At 38.1% G+C, this 22034-nt stretch overlaps 1 protein-coding gene across 1 annotated transcript in view; it reads right to left on the reverse strand.

Annotated features, from left to right (window-relative positions):
• C9 (complement C9) overlaps positions 1 to 22034 on the reverse strand; it is a 47288-nt gene that overhangs the window by 14298 nt on the left and 10956 nt on the right. Inside the window, exons 5-8 of the mRNA XM_065905638.1 lie at positions 13466 to 13741; positions 5569 to 5809; positions 2631 to 2756; positions 54 to 232 (exon numbers count right to left, since the gene is read on the reverse strand). Of these exons, the coding sequence (XP_065761710.1) occupies positions 54 to 232; positions 2631 to 2756; positions 5569 to 5809; positions 13466 to 13741 (822 nt within the window). The remainder of the gene's footprint in view (positions 1 to 53; positions 233 to 2630; positions 2757 to 5568; positions 5810 to 13465; positions 13742 to 22034) is intronic.

A 22034-nucleotide genomic window follows, 5' to 3' on the forward strand; every position in this document is an offset into this window, starting at 1 on the left:
ACATTTAGTCAGAAAATGACAATATCTTCTATTTGAAAAGAAGTATTTCTTACTTTTTGGCTTATGAGCACCGGAGCATCATTTAAGGAAGAGGCCCAGTTTACAAAGTCAGTCACATTAATCATTCTGGCTCCTTTGAGAAGTTTCTCTTTCAGCTCAGTTGCATATTTTCTGGTTCCTCCTCTTATGAATGTAATAACATCATCGAAGAGGTCAGACTCTGGGTTCGCGTCTGAGAAGACAAACAAGACATAAGTAAAGCATGTATAGTTCTGTGATATTTGATAAATATTTATTGAACCCTTTAACAAGGTATAGTTCTAGTACATTTATTGAATTTTACTTATAAATATTACTTAGATAATTTTTTCACCCCAAATCTCCAAGGGTAATTTTTACACTTGATCTTAGCCAAAAGGCCAAGAAGAGATCCAAGGATAATTTTTATTAGACAATTATAGATTTCAATCCTTGTAAAGAAAATATAAATGGAATGATATTTGAGATACATTAATAATTTAAATGAACATGAACTTGGGCAAACTCCAGAAGATTGTGAGGGACAGAGGTACCTGGCGTGCTGTAGTCATGGGGTTGCAAAGAGTTGGACACGACTGGGTGACTGAACACACACAACACAATAATTGCAGTTCATCACCTAAGCATGGGCACACATGGGGACATGAGGATGAATTTTTTATTATTTTTATTAAAAAAAATAAATTTATTTATTTTTGGCTGCACTGGGTCTTCATTGCTGCATGGGCTTTCCCTAGTTGTGGTGAGCAGAGGCTAATGTCCAGTTGCAATGCATGGGCTTCTGATTGCAGTGGCTTTTCTCGTTGTGGAGCAGGGGCTCTAGGGCACATGGGCTTCAGTAGTTGTGGTGCATAGGTTTAGCTGCCCCACAGCATGTGAAGTCTTCCCAGACCAGGAATAGAACCCATATCCCCTGCACTGGCGGGTAGATTCTTAACTACTGGACCACCAGGGAAGTCCAACATGAACCTTGACTGCATGCATTTTTTGTTGAAGACTTACTTTCAAAATTATATTTTATATTTTGTATAAATATGCTTTAAGACTATTTTATTATTATAAAATATCAAAGAATATAAAAAAGAATAAAATAAAAAGCAAACTTTTTTTCCACCACATTTTTTTTTTTTGCACGTTTCTTCCTCAGTCTCTCCCAGACCAAACCACTTTTAAAAAGATTTGGGTGAATCATTTAGAGTTGTGAATTTTTTGAACTAAAAATCTAATTTCAAGAAGGTATTTTTATCCTTCCTTATTGTTATAGATGAGAAAACTGAACCTCAGAGAGGTGGAGTGACTAGCCCAAGATCACACAGTAAGCTTCAGGGTCAAGTTTTGAAATTATGACATTTGATGGCAAGGTCAGCTTTCTTCTCACTTCAGCAGTAGTTTCCATTCATGACCACATGTTCGTGACTGGTATGCTTTTAAAAATATTAGGCTTTCCTCTCCTCTATTTCTCCACTGTCAGCTGACTCTTTAAAGGTGAGCCTTAGGCATTTGCATTTCTGAGAATGCTCTTAAGTATTTCTGGTCAGAATGAAAAATTGAGAATTCCAGCACCACTCTTGATTATAAATCTGCCAATGATTAGCAACATAATATTTATACCAAGCAATTTGTATTTCTTTAAAAAGTTATGTACTGACTTAACGTTAAGGATGGGTTAGGGATTTTCCCATTTTCACCCAGTTTTATTGAGATATAATTGACATACAACAGTGTGTAAGTTTAAGGTGGACAACATAATGACTTGACATACACACATATATATTACAAAATGATTGTCACAAAGTTTAGTTAACATACATCACCTCATATGGTTACAAAAATGGTTTTTTCCTTGTGATGGGAACTTTTAGGATCTATTCTCTTAGCAACTGTCAAACACATCACACAGCAGTGTTAACCAGAGTCATCATGTTGTATATTACATTCATAGTATGTACTTATCTTATAACTGGAAGTTTGTACTTTTTGACCAGTTGGGTGAGGATGAATTAGGGGTTTTGAGTCAGGTGGAAAATTAGAGTGTTAAGGAGATGGCTTTGGCCTTCTCCTCTCTTGATGGACACAGACAGCACTTCCGCTAGGCCATTCAGAAGCTTTGTTAAAATCAGGGGAAAATAAAGAAAACTTTCCTCAAGATATTTTTCTACCATTGGTATTCTACCATTGCCATGATAAACATACAAATCTTCAATGACCACTGCCAGAGTTGTGCACTTCAGGGTCCAGCCATTGAATACATGTCCCCAAGTTACTTGTGTTTATAGCCATTTGGGGAACACTATAAAGATAAAATAGTTTTGGGGAATTTCCTGGCAGTCCAGGGGTAGGGACTATATGCTTTTACCACCAAGGGCCCAGGTTGGATCCCTAGCCAGAGAACTAAGATCCCACAAGCTGGTGTGGCTCAGCCAAAAAAAAATAAAAAGAAAGAAAAAAATGTAAAATAGCTTTAAACACTTTTAGTTTTTTGTTTTGTTTTTAAATAAAGAATCGAGACAATAAAGAAGACTCAAGTGACAGGGCAATTCTCATGGGCATTTCTTCCTTCTTTTTACCCAAGTAAGTTAGATCATACTTACCCATTTTACCCGTACCCTTCTTTGAGCAAGGGTTTACACTAATATTTCCTGTAACTTCAACTCCAAACCTCACAGACAAATCCAGATTAAACCCGAGGCATCGCTGTACGTCCCTCAGTTCAATACCTGTTTAATATATTTAGTTAGAAATTATTAGATAATATCTATCAATATCATCAATAAATTCCAATTTTGTTATTTTGTAAGAAACATACTGACTTAGATTCCTAGACATTATTACTGAACTCAACTGTAAGGTTATATCTGCCCTGCTTTGCCCTCATTCTAGAATCTAGTGGTCTCCTTTGACTTTGCTTGTCAACTTAATGATAAAGGACAAATATATTTACTGCTTGTGAAAAGGGACATGAGTCAGACAAGGGTGGTTATTGTGAAGACCTTTATCTTTAATACCATAAAAAGGAGACAATGTCTAACATGTACTGAATGATTATGTGCCCAGCATCATTCTAAGTATTTTGTGGAATTAACTAACTTAATCCTCACATTAACCTCTTGAGGTAAGCTTTATCATTATCCTCATTTTACAGATGAGGGTACAGAATCATGAAACAGTTAAGGAACCAGCTTTGGACAGATGGTTTAAATACATGACACTTAGTTCTAGTCCTATGAATGCTCTTTAGTAGACACTGGTCTTGGGAGCTGACTCATTGTGGTGTGTGGATGCTCCAGTAATAAGGAAGAAAAATCCTAATATTTACTTGAGTATATAATTTATCATCTCTTCCCCTGTTTAAAAGAGGAAATTATTTCTTTAAGAGTAACTGTCCAGGCCTCAGCTCATTGACCTTATAGCTTTTGCTCTTATTTATCATTTCTGATCACACACACATATATAAACATGTAGTTATTTGTTCTGGAAGCCAAAATACTTTATGAAAAGGAAAGGGATAGGCTAAACTAATCCCATGGTGGATTAGAATCTCAAAGTGAGATTTAGAAGTAGATACCTAGGGCATTTAGTCATTCATTCATTCAACAAGTGTCTTTGGTGTACCCACAATTAGTGAGAATTTAAGAAATGTTCTGTGGAATTTTCAATGGGGAAGGAGGAAGGAGAATAAAAATGGAAGACAATGCTAGAAATTCAGAATACTAAATTTCCAACCTTAACCTAAGAAGCATGAGAATTCTAAGATGAGGATGAAAATACCTAAGAGACCCCCAAAGCTTAGATTCTCTACCTCAGCTGTGGATCTTTCTATGACCAGACAGAGTCTGGACATCCCACACAGAGGTGGAGGATGTGATTTGTTCCTTGGGTGTGGCAAAGTGGAAAAGTAAGAAGAGTGACTTGCTCTTCAAAGACCCAGGATTGACCTAATCATCTTTGTCTACTAAGGCTAGAAGGTACATAGATGTAAGCAGGTAGCTCTGAGTTATCCATGATGAAAGATTTCAACCTGTGGGGTTTTTCACCAAAGCAACTCTTAGCCTGAAGGGCCCTTTGTGATTTGATCACCCTTCTCTTCTGATTTTCAGGTTATTTAAGACACATCCCTTTTGTGCCCTTTCTCCATATGATATCTATCAATATAGCCTATCAGTCAGGCCTCCTAGAGACCTATTTACACCATCTCTCAGAAATAGCCTTGTGAGGCAATATAAGCCAAGAAACATCATGCTCCACTTCCCCTGGCAATGCTTCTACTGGTCCAAGACTGAGGCATCAAAAACAATTGGTTCTGGCCATTCAGATTTGTTTCATCTACAAAATGTTTATCCACTGTGGGGACAGGTCAGGCTTTAGGATCAGAACTGAGCCCCCCTTTTATTTTCACTTGACACAGAGGTTAAGGATAAGAAGCCATAGAAGTGGTTTTGGCAACATTTCCTTTGCTAAGAGATACACCCCAAAACTTTGAGAACAGAGAAAAAAGATATGCTGACCTCTATCACCTCTTTAAAGAGTATTGTAATTAGCTATAATAACCCACAAAATCAATAATTAAAATTTATTAACATATAAAATTTGCATTTAGTTTATTTTTAAAAGGCTTTGAGGAAGTCTTTAGGCTAAGATTTTAATTATGTAGATCACAGACCTATTCTGTACATATGGCAGACATTGAGGGTCAATAAGAGTCTTTTCTATGATTTCAACTGTGGTCAGAAACCTACTTAATATGGACCCAATTCAACTACCACTTTATGGTTAGAATTGTTATCATATGAGGTAAAACTAATTTTCCACACTTGCTTTAGACTTATATGATGTTACCACTGCTTCTTCCTTGTACTCTCGGAGAAACTTTACAACATTTTCTTTCCAATTCTCAAGAATACTTTGAAGATAATTGGCACAAATATAATTGAACCAGTCTACAGATTAAGCAAGAGGTTATATAAATGATGTCTCTTGTACTTTCTTTCACCTTGTAAATAGTGCTGTAGACTGTGTTAAGTTGCTTCTGTCAGGTCCAACTCTTTGTGACCCAATGGACTGCAGCCCACCAGGCTCCTCTGTTCTTGGGATTCTCTAGGCAAGAATACTGGAGTGGGTTGCCATGCCTTACTCGGTCTATTCCCAGCTCAGGGATAGAACATGCATCTCTTAGGTCTCCTGCATTGGTGGCTGGGTACTTTACCCACTAGCCGCAACTGGGAAGCCGTTTGTAAATAGTGCTTCACTAAAAGCAGCATCACCAAATAACATTATATTGCAATATGAATTTGTGCATTTCTCAGTAGCCTTGCTGAGTAGTACATGGCCAAGTTATCTTGTCTGAGGTGGAAGTCAACTTGCTGTTTGATAGGATTTTAGAGGCCAAAAGGCAGGGAAAGAATTTTTTCAAAGACTCAGGTTATAGAACTCTACCACTATTTTTAGTGCTAAACACTGGAAGAGGTTAGTGCTAGAAATAGTGGTTGATTCAAACAACATTGGAAGCTAGAGCTCTATTTCTCAGTATACCTTTCCGCTCCATGGACTTTTTATCCAAAACATATATTAGTTCATAGAATCCTCCAAGAGACCCAGAGCTACTGTAGTGGGTTCCATAGGTTTCCAAAAATGCAAAATATTCCCCTTTTTCATAAGTAGTTGGCAGAGTATTTATAGAATCCAAGAAAGTTGTTTGCAGCATGACATCCCGACTTCTCATCACAAATCTTCCCAGGTGAACTTTTCCTTTTACGTGCAGATACATTTTTTCCTTTATTGCAGAGCAGAAGAAAAGAAACATGAATTTTATCACCCTTATTTCAAATTCAAAACTCACAAAATTTAGACTTTCCATAGTCAATACCTTTTTCAGCCATGACTGCAAGGTAACACTCTAACCCATATGAACGACAAACTAAAAATCCTATCAAAAGTGTTGATGAAGAGGTACAGAAAATGGAACTCTCACGTATTACTGGTGGAAGGGTAAAATGGTACAACCACTTTGGAGAACTGTTTGGCAGTTTCTTAAAAAAAGTCAACACTTCCATGGCCAGCAAATTCATTTCTACATAAGATCAGTAAAAGCAGTTCACAAAAAGATCTGTAAGAGGCTTTTATAGCAACTTAGGGCAGAATAGCTTAAAATGGAAAATGAGAAATGTCCACTGACAGGAGAATTAATAGACAAATTGTAGTCTATTCACACAAAAGAATACTAGTGAGCAATAAAAGGGAATGAACTACCGATACAGCAACAATACAAATAAATCTCAGAAATATTTTCCTGAGTGAAATATACACCAAAGAATTTATACTGTATGTGTGCATGTGTGTATGGTTGTTTCAGTCATGTCCAACTCTTTGCAACCCTGTGGACTAAAGCCCGCAAAGCTTCTCTGTCCATGGGATTCTCCAGGCAAGAACACTGGAGTGGGTTGTCATACCCTCCTCCTGGGGATCTTCCCAACCCAGGGATTGAGCTTGTCTCTTATGCTCCTGCATTGGCAGGAGGGTTCTTTACCACCAGTGACACCTGGGAAGCCCATATACTATATGACTCTATTGTATTTATATAAAGTTCTAGAAGAGGTGAAACTAAGCTGTGGTCAGAGAAATCTGGTCAGCAGTTGCTTTCTAGGTGGTAGGGGATTGATTCAAAGGGCATGAGGGAATTTTCTTGAGGAGATGGATATATTTTGCATTTGTTTGAGGAGGTGCTTACAAAGGTGGATATAACAGTCAAAACACATGGAACTATATGCTAAAATATTTTCATTTTATTTTATGTAAATTATACCTCACTAAGTTGACTTAAAATGTTAACAATGGAAGGATATGTAGGCATTATATATGAAGCCCAATCTTATTTTACATACAAGGAAACTGGAATACAAAGGTATCAAATTATTTTCCCCAAATCTGTGGCAAAGATTGGTCCTGAAAACCAAGGTCTCAGGCCTTTCTGTGCCTTCTCCTAAGTCCTCTGAAGCTTTGATAACAGGGAAAGACAGATAATGTTTTAAGAAGTAGTTTTTAAGTCAATCTAAACACCTTGGCACTTAAATGTTCCCAGGGATGATGGCTTACATTTCCCAAGGAAAACTGGGGCAGTGACAAAGAACTATGTGATTCAATGCTATAGACTGTCCCAGGCAAAACTAAACCACAATTGAGAACCCATCATTTTGTGGAAGGTTCTTTTAAAATTTTCCTGCTGTAGTTGTGGTGAACACATGTTGATTGCATAGGAGTTTAAAACATTTTATTATTTTTTTTTAAAGGTGAATCTTGGTATGTATAAACATCACAGCAAACATTTTATGTTTTAGAAGCTCAACTGTTTACACTGTAGGACTTAACTTCAACTGATACTGGATAATTCAGTATCTAACAAGAATCTTAAAAAAACTTATTCCATATTTATATGTTTTCCATTTGGTTAATTGCACAATAATTCTTAACAAAATCTCAAAGATGCACAAAATATGTTTGAATTTCTTTTCATTTGCTAATATTGAGAGGTGTATCTTGTCAGAAAGACATTATATTCTTTGGTTCAGCTTATTTTAGAGATAGATCATTCCCATCCAAATCCATTCTTGTTTCTTCCATCTTAAGGGAATAAAATAATTTCTTGGTTTTACTTGTCTGACCACTTGCCATCTGTTTCTTTGCCCTCATTGTGTTCAGTCTCTCAGTCATGTCCACCTCTTAGTCACCCCATGGACTGTAGACCACCAGGCTCCTCTGTCCATGAGGATTCTCCAGGCAAGAATTCTGGAATGGCTGCCACGCCCTCTTCCGGGGATCTTCCCAACCCAGATAATGAACCCATGTCTCCCACATTGCGGGTGGATTCTTTACCATCTGAGCCACCAGGGAAGCTCAAGAATACTGGAGTGGGTAGTATTTTATCTTCTCCAGGAACTCTCCCCAGCCCAGAAATTGATCCTGCATTCAGATCTGAATGCAGGGGGTCTCCTGCATTGCAGGCAGATTCCTTACCAGCTGAACTACCAGGGAAGCCCAATTAGAAGTAAAATTCCTTTAAAGAGTTTTCTAGTCTGGTTGTTTCCAATTCTTTCCCCATTTTCTCTTAAATCTAAACCAGTCATGCTGCTGCCCTCTCCACTCCCAACAAAACTTCTCTTTTATTCAAAACCTCTTCTGAAGGTGCCAGTGATCTTCATAATGCTAAAGCCAGTGGTCACTTCTACATATCCTCTTACATATATTAGAACATTTAACACAGTTCATCACTCCTCTTTTTTGTCATCTAGGATAGTGCTTCTCAAATCATACAGTATAAACATCTAGAGAATCTTGTCAAAATGCAGTTCTGACTCAGTAGGTTTGTTGTAGGGTCTGAGATCCTAACTTCCCAGTGACATTGCTTCTACTGGTCACAGAACACACTTTGAGTAATTAGGTTCTATGCCATTACCCTGGCTACATTCTCTTTCCTTCACTCCTCGTTCCTCAGACCACTTTCTATTGAAGTTTCTTGAGTTTAGTCTTTGATTTTCCCTTTTCTAATCACACTAATTTTTTAGTGGTCTCACCAAGGCCTACAACTTGAAGCAACCATCTATATATTTTGTTATTCAGTTGCTTAATTGCATCTTACTCTATGGGACCCATGGATTGCAGCACACCAGACTCCTCTGTCTTCCACCATCTCCCACAGTTAGCTCAAATTCATGAGCTATCTAACCATCTTATCCTCTGCCACCTACTTTTTCTATTGAACTCAATCTTTCCCAGCATCAGGGAAATGAGTAGGCTCTTCACATCAGGTGGCCAAAGTATTGGAGCTTCAACTTCACCAACTGCCCTTCCAACATATGTTCAGGATTTATTTCTTTTAGGATTGACTGGTTTGATCTTCTTGCTGTCTCAAGAGTCATCTGCAGCACCACAATTCCAAAATATCAATTCTTTGGCTCTCAGCCTCCTCTATGGTCGAACTCTCACATTCATACATCACTACTGGAAAAATCATAGCTTTGACTATATGGACCTTTGTCAGCACAGTGATGTCTCTATGCTGTCTAGGTTTGTCATAGTTTACTTCCCAAGGAGCAAGCATCTTTTAATTTTATGGCTGCAGTCACCTTTTGCAGTGATTTTGGAGGCCAAAGAAAGATAATCTATCACTTCTCCTTCTTTTCCCCCTTCTATTTGCCATGCAGTGATGAGACCAGATGCAATGATCTTAGCTTTTTCATGTTGAGAGTTCAAACCAGCTTTTTTACTCTCCTTTTCATCCCCATCAAGAAGCTCTTTATTTCCTCTTCACTTTCTGCTCTTATAGTGGTATCATCTGCATATCTGAGGTTGTTGATATTTCTCCCAACAATCTTGATTCCAGCTTGTGAGTTATCTAGCCCAGCATTTCACATGATGTACTCTGCATATAAGTTAAATAAGCAGGGTAACAATATATAGCCTTTTTTTTTACTCCTTTCCCAATTTTCAACCAGTCAGCTTTTCCATGTAAAGTTCTAACTCTTGCTGCTTGACACATGTACAGGTTTCTCAGGAGATGGGTAGAGTGGTCTGGTATTCCCAACTATATAAGAATTTCCCACAGTTTGCTGTGATCTACACAGTCAAAGGCTTTAGCATAGTCAATGAAGGAGAAATAGATGTTTTTCTAGAACTCCCTTGCTTTCTCCATGATCCAAAGGATGTTGGCAATTTGATCTCTGGTTCCTCTGCCTCTTTGAAACCCAGCTTGTTTATCTGGAATTTCTCAGTTCATGGACTGCTGAAACCTAGCTTGAAGGATTTTTTAGTATAACCTTGCTAGCATGTGAAATGAGTGCAATTTTACAGTAGTTTCAACATTCTTTTGCATTGTCCTTCTTTGGGATTGGAATGAAAAATGACATTTTCCAGTACCGTGGGCACTACTGAGTCTCCTGAATTTGCTGACATGCTGAGTGCAGCACTTTAACAACAACATCTTTTAGGACTTGAAATAACTCAGCTGGAATTCCATCACCTCCACTAGCTTTTTTGTAGTAATGCTTCCTAAATTTCACTTGACTTCACACTCCAAGATGTCCAGCCTTAGATGAGTGACCACACCATCATGGTTATCTGGGTTATTAAGGCCTTTTTTGTATAGTTCTTTTCTGTATTCTTGCCACCTCTTCTTAATCTCTTCTGCTTCTGTTAAGCCCTTATCATTTCTGTCCTTTATTGTGCCCACCCTTGCATGAAATGTTCCCTTGATTTCTCCAATTTTCCTGAATAGATTTCTAGTCTTTCCCATTCTATTGTTTTCCTCTATTTCTTTGCATTGTTCATTTAAGAAGATCTTCTTATCTCACCTTTCTATTCTCTGGAACTCTGAATTCAGTTGGATATATCTTTCCCCTTCTCCTTTGCCTTTATCTTCTCTTCTTTCCTCAGCTTTGTGAAGCCTCCTCAGACAAACAGTTCATCTTCTTGCATTTCTTTTTCTTTGGAATGGTTTTGGTCACTGCCTCCTGTACAATGTTATGAGCCTCCATCCATAGTTCTTCAGGGGCTATATCAGACCTAATCCCTTGAATCTATTCATCACCTCCACTGTGTAATCATAAGGGATTTGATTCAGGTCATACCTGAATGGCCTAGTGGTTTTCTCTACTTTCTTCTTTTTAAACCTGAATTTTGCAATAAGGAACTCATGATTTGAGTCACAGTCAGCTCCAGGTCTTGTTTTTGCTGACTGTATAGAGCTTCTCTATCTTTGGTTGCAAAGAACATAATCAATCTGATTCCAGTACTGACCATCTGGTGATGTCCATGTGTAGAGTCATCTCTTGAGTTGCTGTAAAAGGGTGTTTGCTATGACCAATGTGTTCTCTTGTCAAAACTCTGTTAGCCTTTGCCCTGCTTCATTTTGTACTCCAAGGCTAAACTTGCCTGTTATTCTGGACGTCTCTTGACTTCCTACTTTTGCCTTCTAAACCCCTATGATGAAAAGGAGATCAAACCAAACAATCCTAAAGGAAATCAGTCCTGATTATTCATTGGACAGACTGATGCTGAAGCTGAAGCTCCAATACTTTGGCCAACTGATGCAAAGAACTGACTCATTAGAAAAGACCCTGAAGCGGGAAAGATTGAAGGCAGGAGGAGAAGAGGATGACAAAGGATGAGTTGGTTGGATGGCATCATTGACTCAATGGACATGTGTTTGAGCAAGTTCCAGGTGTTGGTGATGGACAGGGAAGCCTGTTGTGCTACAGTCCATGGGGTTGCAAAGAGTTGAACATGACTAAGCAACTGAACTAATGATGAAAAGGACACCTGACATTAAGTGTCAGTTCTAAGAAGGCATTGTAGGTCTTCACAGAACCAGTAATCTTCAATTTCTTTGGCATTAATGGTTGGGGCACAGACTTGGATTACTCTGATGGTGAATGGTTTGCCTTTGAAACAAACTGAGATTATTCTATTGGTTTTGAGATTGTACCCAAGTACTGCATTTCAAACTCTTTTGTTGACTATTTGGTCTACTTCATTTCTACTAAGGGTTTCTTGTCCACAGTAGTAGATATAATGGTCATCTGAATTAAATTTGCCCATTCCCATCCATTTTAGTTCACTCATTCCTAAGATGTCAGTGTTCAACCTTGTCCTCTTCTGTTTGACCACGTCCTATTTACCTTAATTCATTGAACCTAACATTCCTTGTCCCTATGCAATATTAAATCCTATGACTTTAGGAACCATCTATTTATTAACAGCTTGTGACTCAGTTGGTAAAGAAACTGCCTGCAATGTGGGAGACCTGGATTCGATCCCTGGGTTGGGAAGATCCCCTGGAGAAGAGAAAGGCTACCCACTCTAGTATTCTGACCTGGAGAATTTCATGGACTGTATAGTCCATGGGGTCACAAAGAGTCAGACATGACTGAGAGACTTTCATGTTTTCTCAAACTTTAAGCTTAATTCCAGACCTCCTTCCCAAATGTCAGACTCATAACATCAACTTACTACTTTATGTCTCCAAAGGAATGTCAAATAGATGTCTCAAACATAACCTGAAACTTAACTACTGGTCTTCTTCTCCAAACCTGCTCTACCTGAAGTTTTCTCCATCTCAGCTGATAGCAACTCCATTCTTCTGGTTGTTCAGACCAAAAACTGAGTCATGTTTGACTCTACAACTTCCTTTTCTGAACTGCCATCATCTCTCACCTAGATTCTTGCAGTAGGTTTTAACAAATCTTCTTGCTTTTGCTACTAACTTTCATAATCTTGTCCCAACAATATCCACAGTAGTCATTTAAAATATATGAAAATATGTCAATCTCCTATTCAAAACATTCCATGTATACATATATAGTTAGGGAGTTTGGGATGGACACGTACACACTGCTATATTTAAAATGGATAATCAACAAGGACGTACTGTATAGCACATGGAACTCTGCTCAATGTTATGTGGCAGCCTGGATGGCAGGGTAGTTTGGGGGAGAATGGATACATGTATATATGTATGGCTGAGTACCTTCACTGTTGACTTGAAACTATCACAACATTGTTAATAGGCTATACCACAATACAAAAGTTTAAAAAAACCAATTGTACAATTAGGCATAATATAAATACTAAGAGTAAAGGAGTATTATTTTTTAAGTGGTAGGAGGATATTTAAACAGGTGACTGTGATATCAGAAAAGGGAGGTGAGAATTTTACCAGCATCATACTGATTACGGAAAGTATATTCTATATTTATTCCAAAGATGAAACAAACCACTAAATCTGGATTAAATATTAAAAAACAAACACATTTTCAAAGTCTCAGATTAAATGTATGATTACAAAGTAAGCAGACAATTTCATATGCAATGTATATAATTTCATGGCGTTGTTACTTTAGAAGTACACTTTATAGTAAGTAGTCATCATTTTAAGACATTGCAATGAATTACCAAAAAATTCCTGAGCATGATTTTTCATTGTAATTCTGAAAAGAATATAGATTAAACAGTCTGTTACCACAATCTCAGTCAGAAAGAATGCTCTGAATTCTTCTATCTCTTTTTGGCTGTACCACAGGCATGTGGGATCTTAGCTACTCCTAACTAGGAATCGAACCTGTGCCCATTGCAGTGGAAGCACAAAGTCTTAACCACTGTATTGCCAGGGGAGTCCCAAAAAGTATGCTCTGAATTCTTAATATGCTTGTTCTATTTGTAACCACAAACACTCACATTACTACTGAATTGAAGCGATTTTTCTCCAGTTAACTTTCTTCCTCTGGATCCTCTAGCTACCTACACATTTGAAGATTTGTTGAGTATTATTTTTCTTTATCTTATGAGCACTATCTGTTCTAAACAATTAAACTTAAAAAAGGATGCTTGGTTAGTTTGCAAAATACTCCATTATATTTTCTATGCTAAAGTTTGATCTTACCTGCTTAGAAGAAAATGATGACAACAGTCTGTAAATTTCTTCTTTGGAATATGTAAATCGAAATGCAGCCTCAACACCCTTGTTGGAAGGACTTGAGATGTATTCTTTCTCAGAATGTCCACAAGCCATACATTTATGCTTTTCAATTGCTTCAACAGGTGTATATTTTATACTTAAACCTGCATTAAAATTTAATTTCTTCTCTTCCATAATAGTTCTGAGTACCTGTATCTCTTCTTCACGATTTTCAGTTCTGAAGTTCTTATCCGCTTTGGTCTAAGAGAAAATATACAAAAAACCACCCACAATAAACATGAAAAGACAAAAATCAGACAATTTATTTGAAAGAGAGTAGAGCAAAGAAGTTAAGAGTGAAGGCACAAAAGTGAGACTGCCAGTATTTAAATACAAATTCGATAACCTTGAGAACATTGCACAATAACCTCTCTGTGCCCAGTCTGATTCCTAGTCTATAAAATAGTGATAATCATCACACCTGGCCCAAAGGTTGTTATGAGAAATCAATGAAATAATGTATATGAAGGGCTTAGAACATAGCAAGCTTTCAAAACTTAACATATTAATAATTAAAAAGCAAGTTGCATAATAGATCAGATGTACAATATATTTCTATTTGTGTAAAAATAGAAAGAAAAGAAACGATAAAGCTAACCCTTCAGAAGCATTATATACCAGGCACTATTTTGAGCATTTTACACATGTCAATTAATCTAAGTAGAAATTTCAAGACTTGAGCCCTGTCTGCCTCTTAATCTTTTCACTCCACTGCCTAATCGAAAAAAGAAAAAAGAGAAAAACTTCTATATGCATAGAAAGTTACTGGAAAAATAGACAACCCACCGAGTGTTCACCCTTGAGAAGGCAAACAAGAGACAGATCTCTGGAGTAGTGGCAGGTTTGCTTTTTCTTGCATTATCTTTTATGTTGTTTGGACTTTTTGATTTTTTTAACCGCGCTCATTTTTGCATGAAAAAGACTGAAGTAAACAACCTAGTTGTTTAGTTAAAACTAGCTGTTTAATTAAAACAACCTGGTTGTTACTAGTTAAAACTAGTTGTTTAGCTAAAACAACCTAGATGTTTAGTTAGCTGTTTAATTAAAACTTTCAATTAAAACACATGAACTTATTTACAAAACAGACTTACAGACATAGAAAAGAAACTTCTGACTACCAAAGAGGAAAGGATGGGAGAGGGATAAATTAGGAGCTTGGGCTTAACAGATAACAAGCTACTATATGTAAAATAGATAATCACAAGGTCTTACTGTATAGCACAAGAAACTATATTTAATATCTTGTAATCAATAATAGAAAAGAATTTTAAAAAGAATATATGTATATATATACATTTGAAATAGCTTTCTGTTCACCAGAAATTAACATAACACTGTAAACCTACTATACTTCAATAAAACAAAACTTTCTTTGCCAACTTGGTTACTGTCAGGCGTCAGTAGGAGAGCTGTTAATCTCGACAATTAAGCTCTCTTTCCAGAGGTCCCCTGAAGCAGGCTGCAACTCTTGTCTGGAAAGAGACACTCATCTCTTTAGTCAGTGACACAGGTGGGACTTCGTAGCATACATTGAGTGACTTTTATGCACGGTGAATGCTGAGACCTGAATGTGTAGGTCTCCCCTTAAATACATGTGTTAAAATCCTAATGCCCAATGGGATGGCATTATTAATAGAAGGTGGGGCCTGTGGAAGGAGCCGTCATGAAAAGACTAGCGCTTTTATAAAAGTGACTCCACAGAACTCCCCAGTCCCTGGAAACCATGTGAGGATACAGCAAGAAGTCTGTAACCCAGAAGAGCGCGCTCCCCTGACCCTGCTAGCCCTCTGATCTGAGATGCCCAGTCTCCTGGACTGTGAGCAGTAAATTTCTGTTGTTTCAAAGCTACCTGGTCCCTGGTATTTCATTATAGCAACCCAAGAAGACTAAGACAAGAAACCCAAAGTTATCATCTAATGGGAAAGATTGAAATGTATGTAATTTTCTTTAAAGGAAGGTGCTCAATGAAAAGGGGAAGAGTAACCTAACCATGTCACTTCCCTGCTTAAAATCTTTGTCTTCCCACTGCCTTTGAGATAAAGTCTAAACTAGATTTGTTCCAAGTTAGTCTCTCCCTATCTATACTCCAGCCCGCTGATCTTTCCATTTCCACCGCCTATGTTTCCTCCCACCACAGGGCTCGTTTATGTTGTGTTTACTCTCTGGAAACTTCTTTACTTCCCCTGCCTCCTCCACCTTCCCATAACACAAACATTATACACACTCATACACACATACGTACTATATATCCCTTGGTCTGGTGAATCCCCACTACTATTTCAAGTCTGAGCTTAAACATTACTTCTTTAGGGAGATGTTTATACACACTCATACACACATACGTACTACATATCCCTTGGTCTGGTGAATCCCCACTACTATTTCAAGTCTGAGCTTAAACATTACTTCTTTAGGGAGATGTTTCTTCATCCCACTGACTAACAAATCTGTTTCCCATAAGCTCTCATGGTTCTTTTTACAAAATGAAAAACTCTTCCCTTTTATAATTGTTTATTTAATAGACTTTCAGAAGGTAAACTCCTAGAAGTCAGGGACCATACCCATCTTATCCACATGCCACTGTAGTTTCACCATTTAGTAAATTGCCTGCTGAAAAGTGGATGACAATAAAAAATTTATTAAATTTAATATGCAGCTTCAATATAGCTAACATAACATAAGTTTTGAGTGCTTACTCTGTGTCAATAGTTGCTAAAAGTATTTTACATAAATATTTAATTTCCTAACTTTTAATTTCTCAAATAATCCCCATTTTACAGATAAGAAGATAAAAGTTAAAAAATGCATTCAAGGTCACACAGCTAGGGAGTGGTCCAGTCAGCAATGAAACCCAGGAAGTCTGATTACAGGGCAGAATTGTTCATTTTTATGTTACACTGCCAAAGAGGGCTTGACAAATTCTCTGCGGTAAATAAAGAAAAGGTTCATGGAAAAGGTTTTCTTGAACATTTGGCCTTGAAAAACTAATACATATATACATCATGCAATAATATTGTATGTTATATTAAACTGAATCACTTTATTGTACACCAGAAACTAACACAACATTGTTAATCAACTATACTTCAATTAACAAAAAGAGAGCAAGATGAATAAATTTCTATTGCCTTGAAATCTAAGAAGCAATTGAAGACAATTCCACTCTTTCCACAATTTCCATGCTGAGAAGTGCCAAAGCTGAATAAAATGGCACTGGAAAACTCTCTCTCTCTAGCTCTTCTAGAAGGCTAAGTTCTTCCTAGTTCATTGTCTTCTAATTGGTTGTTGGATCAGAGTGGCATAATTTGTAGGCTCTTGTGCTTACATCTGAATTGGCTAGAAAGGAACCAGCCCTGGGCAAGGATCAACTTAGCTGTGTGAAGCACTGCTTGCTGGTATAAAGGAATATTAGTCAGGGTGTCAGTTAGAATGCTGTTGAATGGTCCTGTTTCACTATGCTAGAATGGTAGTAGTGAGTAAAGCCTGAAATAGTGAGGGTTGGGTCATCCCCCAGAAAGCCTAGAGACAAGAGCTAGATTGAAAAGCCCCCAATCCATCCATTCAAAAATAAGTCTGAGCTCAATGATAGGCATTCAGAGATGGGCCAACATGTGGGATCATTCTGAAGAGAACAAAAGCCTTTGAAGAGAGGTCAAGAGGCATGATTACAGAAAGCAGGAAGACACAAAGATGGAAGTAAGTTTCTTTATGAGAATCAAATAAACAGATGTTGGAGAAGCTGAAATCAGAGAGGGGGCAAGTGTGGCTGTGTCTTCCAGAAGGTCTTTATAGGAGTTAGAGAAATCTATCCTGCTTAAAAATTTATCAACTGATGCTTCTTGAATAGAAATAAACATTACTTGTGGCCCTGGGAATGGAAGAGATAGAACACCTCAGAAAATACTTCATAGTTCAAACTGAGGAGGTTTGGAGAGAGAATGGAAATAAAAAGTAAAGAGAAAAGATTATTAGAAGTTTCACTAAAAGTTTGTATGTACAAATAAAGAATAAAAAATACATTACTTACTATTATTATTAAAGGCATCTCTCACTAATTGACAAAAGGAACCTGGAAAGAGCAGATTGCTGAAACCTTATGAGTCATCCTCAGCTAAGGTACCTAGCCAAACCACATCCCCTTTTAACTGTTAAATTTCAGGATAATTTGAAAGATAACAGTAGATAATGAATATAGTTCTCTATTATCTTCAAAAGATCATCTTCTCTGCCTAGGTCTTCAATATTGGCATGTTCTAGAATTCCATTCTCTCTGTTCTTTCCTCTCTCATTATACACCTCCTGGACTGGCCTTAAGCACTCTCAAGACTTCAGTGATGCTCTGGTATATGCTGTTGGTACCTAAATTTCTGTCTCCAGTTCAAACTCCACCCTCACATTTATATATTTTATATAATCTATTTTGGGCAAGATAACTCTATCCAGAGATCAATCGTTATCTTCTTGGAATTAACTCTTCTTTGGGAACATTCCCCATCTCCCCTTCCAACACACACACACACACATGCACACACACCCACACACACATCTCAGGTCTTCTCTGATGGCCTACCATCCACTGGAGGTCTCCTTTGACTTCATGTGTCCATATTTTTCATCTATGGTGAGTTTACTTTGCATTGGACCCTGTTCTAAGCACTTTGTACTTATTAACACATTTAATCTTTTCCAAATTCCTATGAAGTATATATTATTATTACCCCACTTTATGATAAGAAACTGAGATTCAGGAAAGATAATTAAGTTGCCTGGAGTCATGTAAGTGATAAGTGAAGGAATTTATCAGAATTCAAACCCAAGGAGTCTTATTCAGAACTGAGCACTTGACCTTATGCTCTACTGTCTCCAATTCATTACTGAACTGTTGGGTCTTAAGACTGAGCTGCATCTCATATCTCCTTCTAGGCCTCTAGAATTACAGACGCAGTTCAGTTTTTCATCATCTCCTTTGACCATAAAATAGCCTTCTTCACTTATTATCTCTGTTGTTGTCTCCTCAAAATTCATCTCCACAAAACACAAAGATTTCAAATGCAACTCTGACCATGTTATGATCCTCAGAGATTCCTTTATCATCTTCAGGATTATGCCCAAGTTACTTAGTATGGCATATGAGTATCTTCATAATTTGACTCCTACCTATGACTCCAAATTTGAATCCATAATAAGTTCATTGCAGACTATAGTTCCTATCAAGATAGCAACTTCTATAGGCATAGTCTTACTTGTTCCCCAAGAATATCAATATATAACAGATAAACTAACATGTAAATATACAATAAATTTTATTTGTTCACTGCCAAGTTTTCTAAATGCATGTAGAGAGAGTAGTTGGAATGTTTATTAAGCCTGTTTTCTCTTCCTGTCAACTTTAATGGCAATTCCAATTATATGTTCACTTGAATATGGGTTATTCCCTCCATTAAAAAAAGCATTTGCTTTCTAAAGCAAGAGTGTCAGTATTCTGCATGCATTTTGTTACTATTTCAGTAATCATTTATTTCCCTGGAGAAGGAAATGCAACCCACTACACTATTCTTATCTGGAAAATCTCATGTACAGAGGAGTCTGGTGGGCAATAGTCCATGGGGTTGCAAAGAGTCAGACATGACTGAATGACTGAACACACAATTATTTATTTAGCATGATATATGATGTTAGTTTCTTAGGATTCCATGGTAGATAAAATGACTAGAAACTCGACTAAAGGTAGATATGATACAGCAAAATCAACACCTGAACAGAAAGAAAAAGCAAAGGCAATTGCATAATTTGCAGAAGAGGCATCTAACCAAAATAAAAGATTCAGAGGAGAAAGCGGAGGGTGGTGTAGCAATTAAAAGCCAGATGAAGAATGACCTTTTCCTCCCTGTTAAGGAGATTGATCGTTATTCAGAAGGCTATAGGGAGACAACACCAAATTTAAGCAACAGTGTGATAAGGTCAGATTTATCATATATCTTCATACTGAAGTGTGTGGAATGAATTGAAATTGAGCAAAACTAGAGGTCTCAGACTGATAGGAGGACTAACATAGTAGCCCAGATGGAAATGATGAGAGCCCAAGGCAGAGGGCATGGCAGTGGGAATGGAGAAGAAGAAACAGAGATAAGAGACTTTATAAAATAACGGAACTTGAGGATTGATTGGATGTTGTGGGCTTTGAGAGAGATGGACCTGTAGAGGGCTTTAGGAAGATTTACAGATTTTTGCGTTTAATGATTAGGAAGATATTGTTTCAATTACCAAGCAGAGAATTCAAGAGAAGAAACAGAGGATTGGCAATGAGATGGGATATAAGGTTTGGATATGTGAACTGTGATGTTTGCAGTCAACTAGCTACACAGACCAACCTGAAAGTGAAAGTGAAAGTCACTCAGTCGTGTCTGACTCTTTGTGACCCCATGGACACAGTCCATGGAATTCTCCAGGCCAGAATACTGGAGTGCGTAGCCTTTCCCTTTTCCAGGGGATCTTCTCAACCCAGGGATCGAAACCAGGTCTCCCACATTGCAGGTGGATTCTTTACCAGCTGAGCCACAACACAGACCAACCTAGACAGCATATTATAAAGCAGAGACATTACTTTGCTCACAAAGATCCATCTAGTCAAAGCTATGGTCTTTCTAATAGTCATGTATGGATGTGAGAGTTGGACCATAAAGAAAGCTGAGTGCTGAAGAATTGATGCTTTTGAACTGTGGTGTTGGAGAAGACTCTTGAGAGTCCCTTGGACAGCAAGGAGATCCAACCAGTCCATCCTAAAGAAGATAAGTCCTGGGTGTTCATTGGAAGGACTAATGCTGAAGCTGAAGCTCCAATACTTTGGCCACCTCATGCGAAGAGTTGACTCATTGGAAAAGACCCTGATGCTGGGAGGGATTGGGGGCAGGAGAAGGGGAGACAGAGGATGAGATGGCTGAATGGCATCACCGACTTGATGGACATGAGTTTGAGTAAGCTCTGGGAGTTTGTGATGGACAGGGAAGCCTGGCATGTTGCTGTCTATGGGGTTGCAAAGAGTCAGACACTACTGAGTGACTGAACTGAGTTACACAGATATCCAGTTCAGAGGGAGACCTGGGCTATAAATGCAGTATTTGTAAGCCATCTGGATGGAGGGGAAATCTAAAGCCACAGGAGGGAATGAAATCACCCAATGTAGAGAGAGATTGTGAAACAAGATGGAAACTCTGGTAGCAGCAATATTTAAGGGCTGTTTCAAGTAAAGGGAACTCAATGAAGCTTAAGATGAACTTTGGTGAAAACAGTTTGGCTAACAAGATAACAGAGGTTTGGTGTTAAGGGCTGAACTGTGACCACCCCCCCCCCCACCCCGCAAAATCCACGTGCTGAAATTCCTGATTTCAGTTACCTCAAAATGTGATGGCATTTTGAGACAGAATCTTCAAAAAGGTTGTTAAGTTAAAATGAGGTCATTAGGATGGGCTGTAATCCAGTATGACGAGTGACGTTATAAGAAGGGGAGATTAGAATCAGTCCAGCATGGAGGGAAGACCACGTGGAGATATAGGAGATAGCCCCCTACTGTCAAGGAGAGGGACCTCAGGGGAAACCAACCCTGCCAACATCTTGATCTTAGACTTTCAGCCTCCGGAACTGTGAGAAAATAAATGTCTGCTGTTTAAACCATCCAACTTGGGGTACTTTGTGATGGTAGCCCTAGGAAACAAATCCAGTTGGGAAATTCATGGGAAGTACAAAAATTGAGATAGCAAGTGTAGATGAGAAGAATATGTAGAGATGAGGACATCCTTTCTGTGTTTTTGTTTTTTAAACGAAAATCTTAAAGATACTTACATATTAAGGACAGGGTGGAAAATGAGGGAGACAGAGATTGAACTGAGCATCAAATAAGTTTGTACATAAGTACAACTTTGAGGAAAAAAAAAACCTGAGAAGATTCTTATCTGTGGCTTGGATATTCTCTGTCCAGTTGGAGCTCCTGCCATCCAGTAAGACAGGCAGAATAATAAGTTAAAGAGCTGGAGGAGGTTGTCTAACATTTAAGCTACCCTGTGGAGACAGGGGAGGTGTGGGGACCTGCTGAGACGGGTGGAAGATCTGGTTGTGGTTATAATGCTACCTGTTCCTGAATGATTAGCATGATTTTCTCTACGGTGCCCAGTAAGGTAAGTTTACGTAGAAAAATAATAGGGTTCATCCAAAGATGGAGTTTTTCTAGAAGGAATAGAAAGCAAGGACAATGATAACACTATCAAGAGTGGTCAAAAATGGATGTAGATTGATTAGAGGAAAAAACTGGACACAGGAGGAGCAAAACAGACTGGAAGGAAAATAGATGCCCCCAAACTGGGTCTGCTGCTGCTGCTGCTGCTAAGTTGCTTCAGTCGTGTCCGACTCTCTGCGACCCCATAGACGGCAGCCCACCAGGCTCCCCCGTCCCTGGGATTCTCCAGGCAAGAACACCGGAGTGGGTTGCCATTTCCTTCTC

The sequence above is a fragment of the Muntiacus reevesi genome, chromosome 14 (assembly GCF_963930625.1).
Source record: "Muntiacus reevesi chromosome 14, mMunRee1.1, whole genome shotgun sequence".
NCBI classification, from domain to species: Eukaryota; Metazoa; Chordata; class Mammalia; order Artiodactyla; family Cervidae; genus Muntiacus; species Muntiacus reevesi.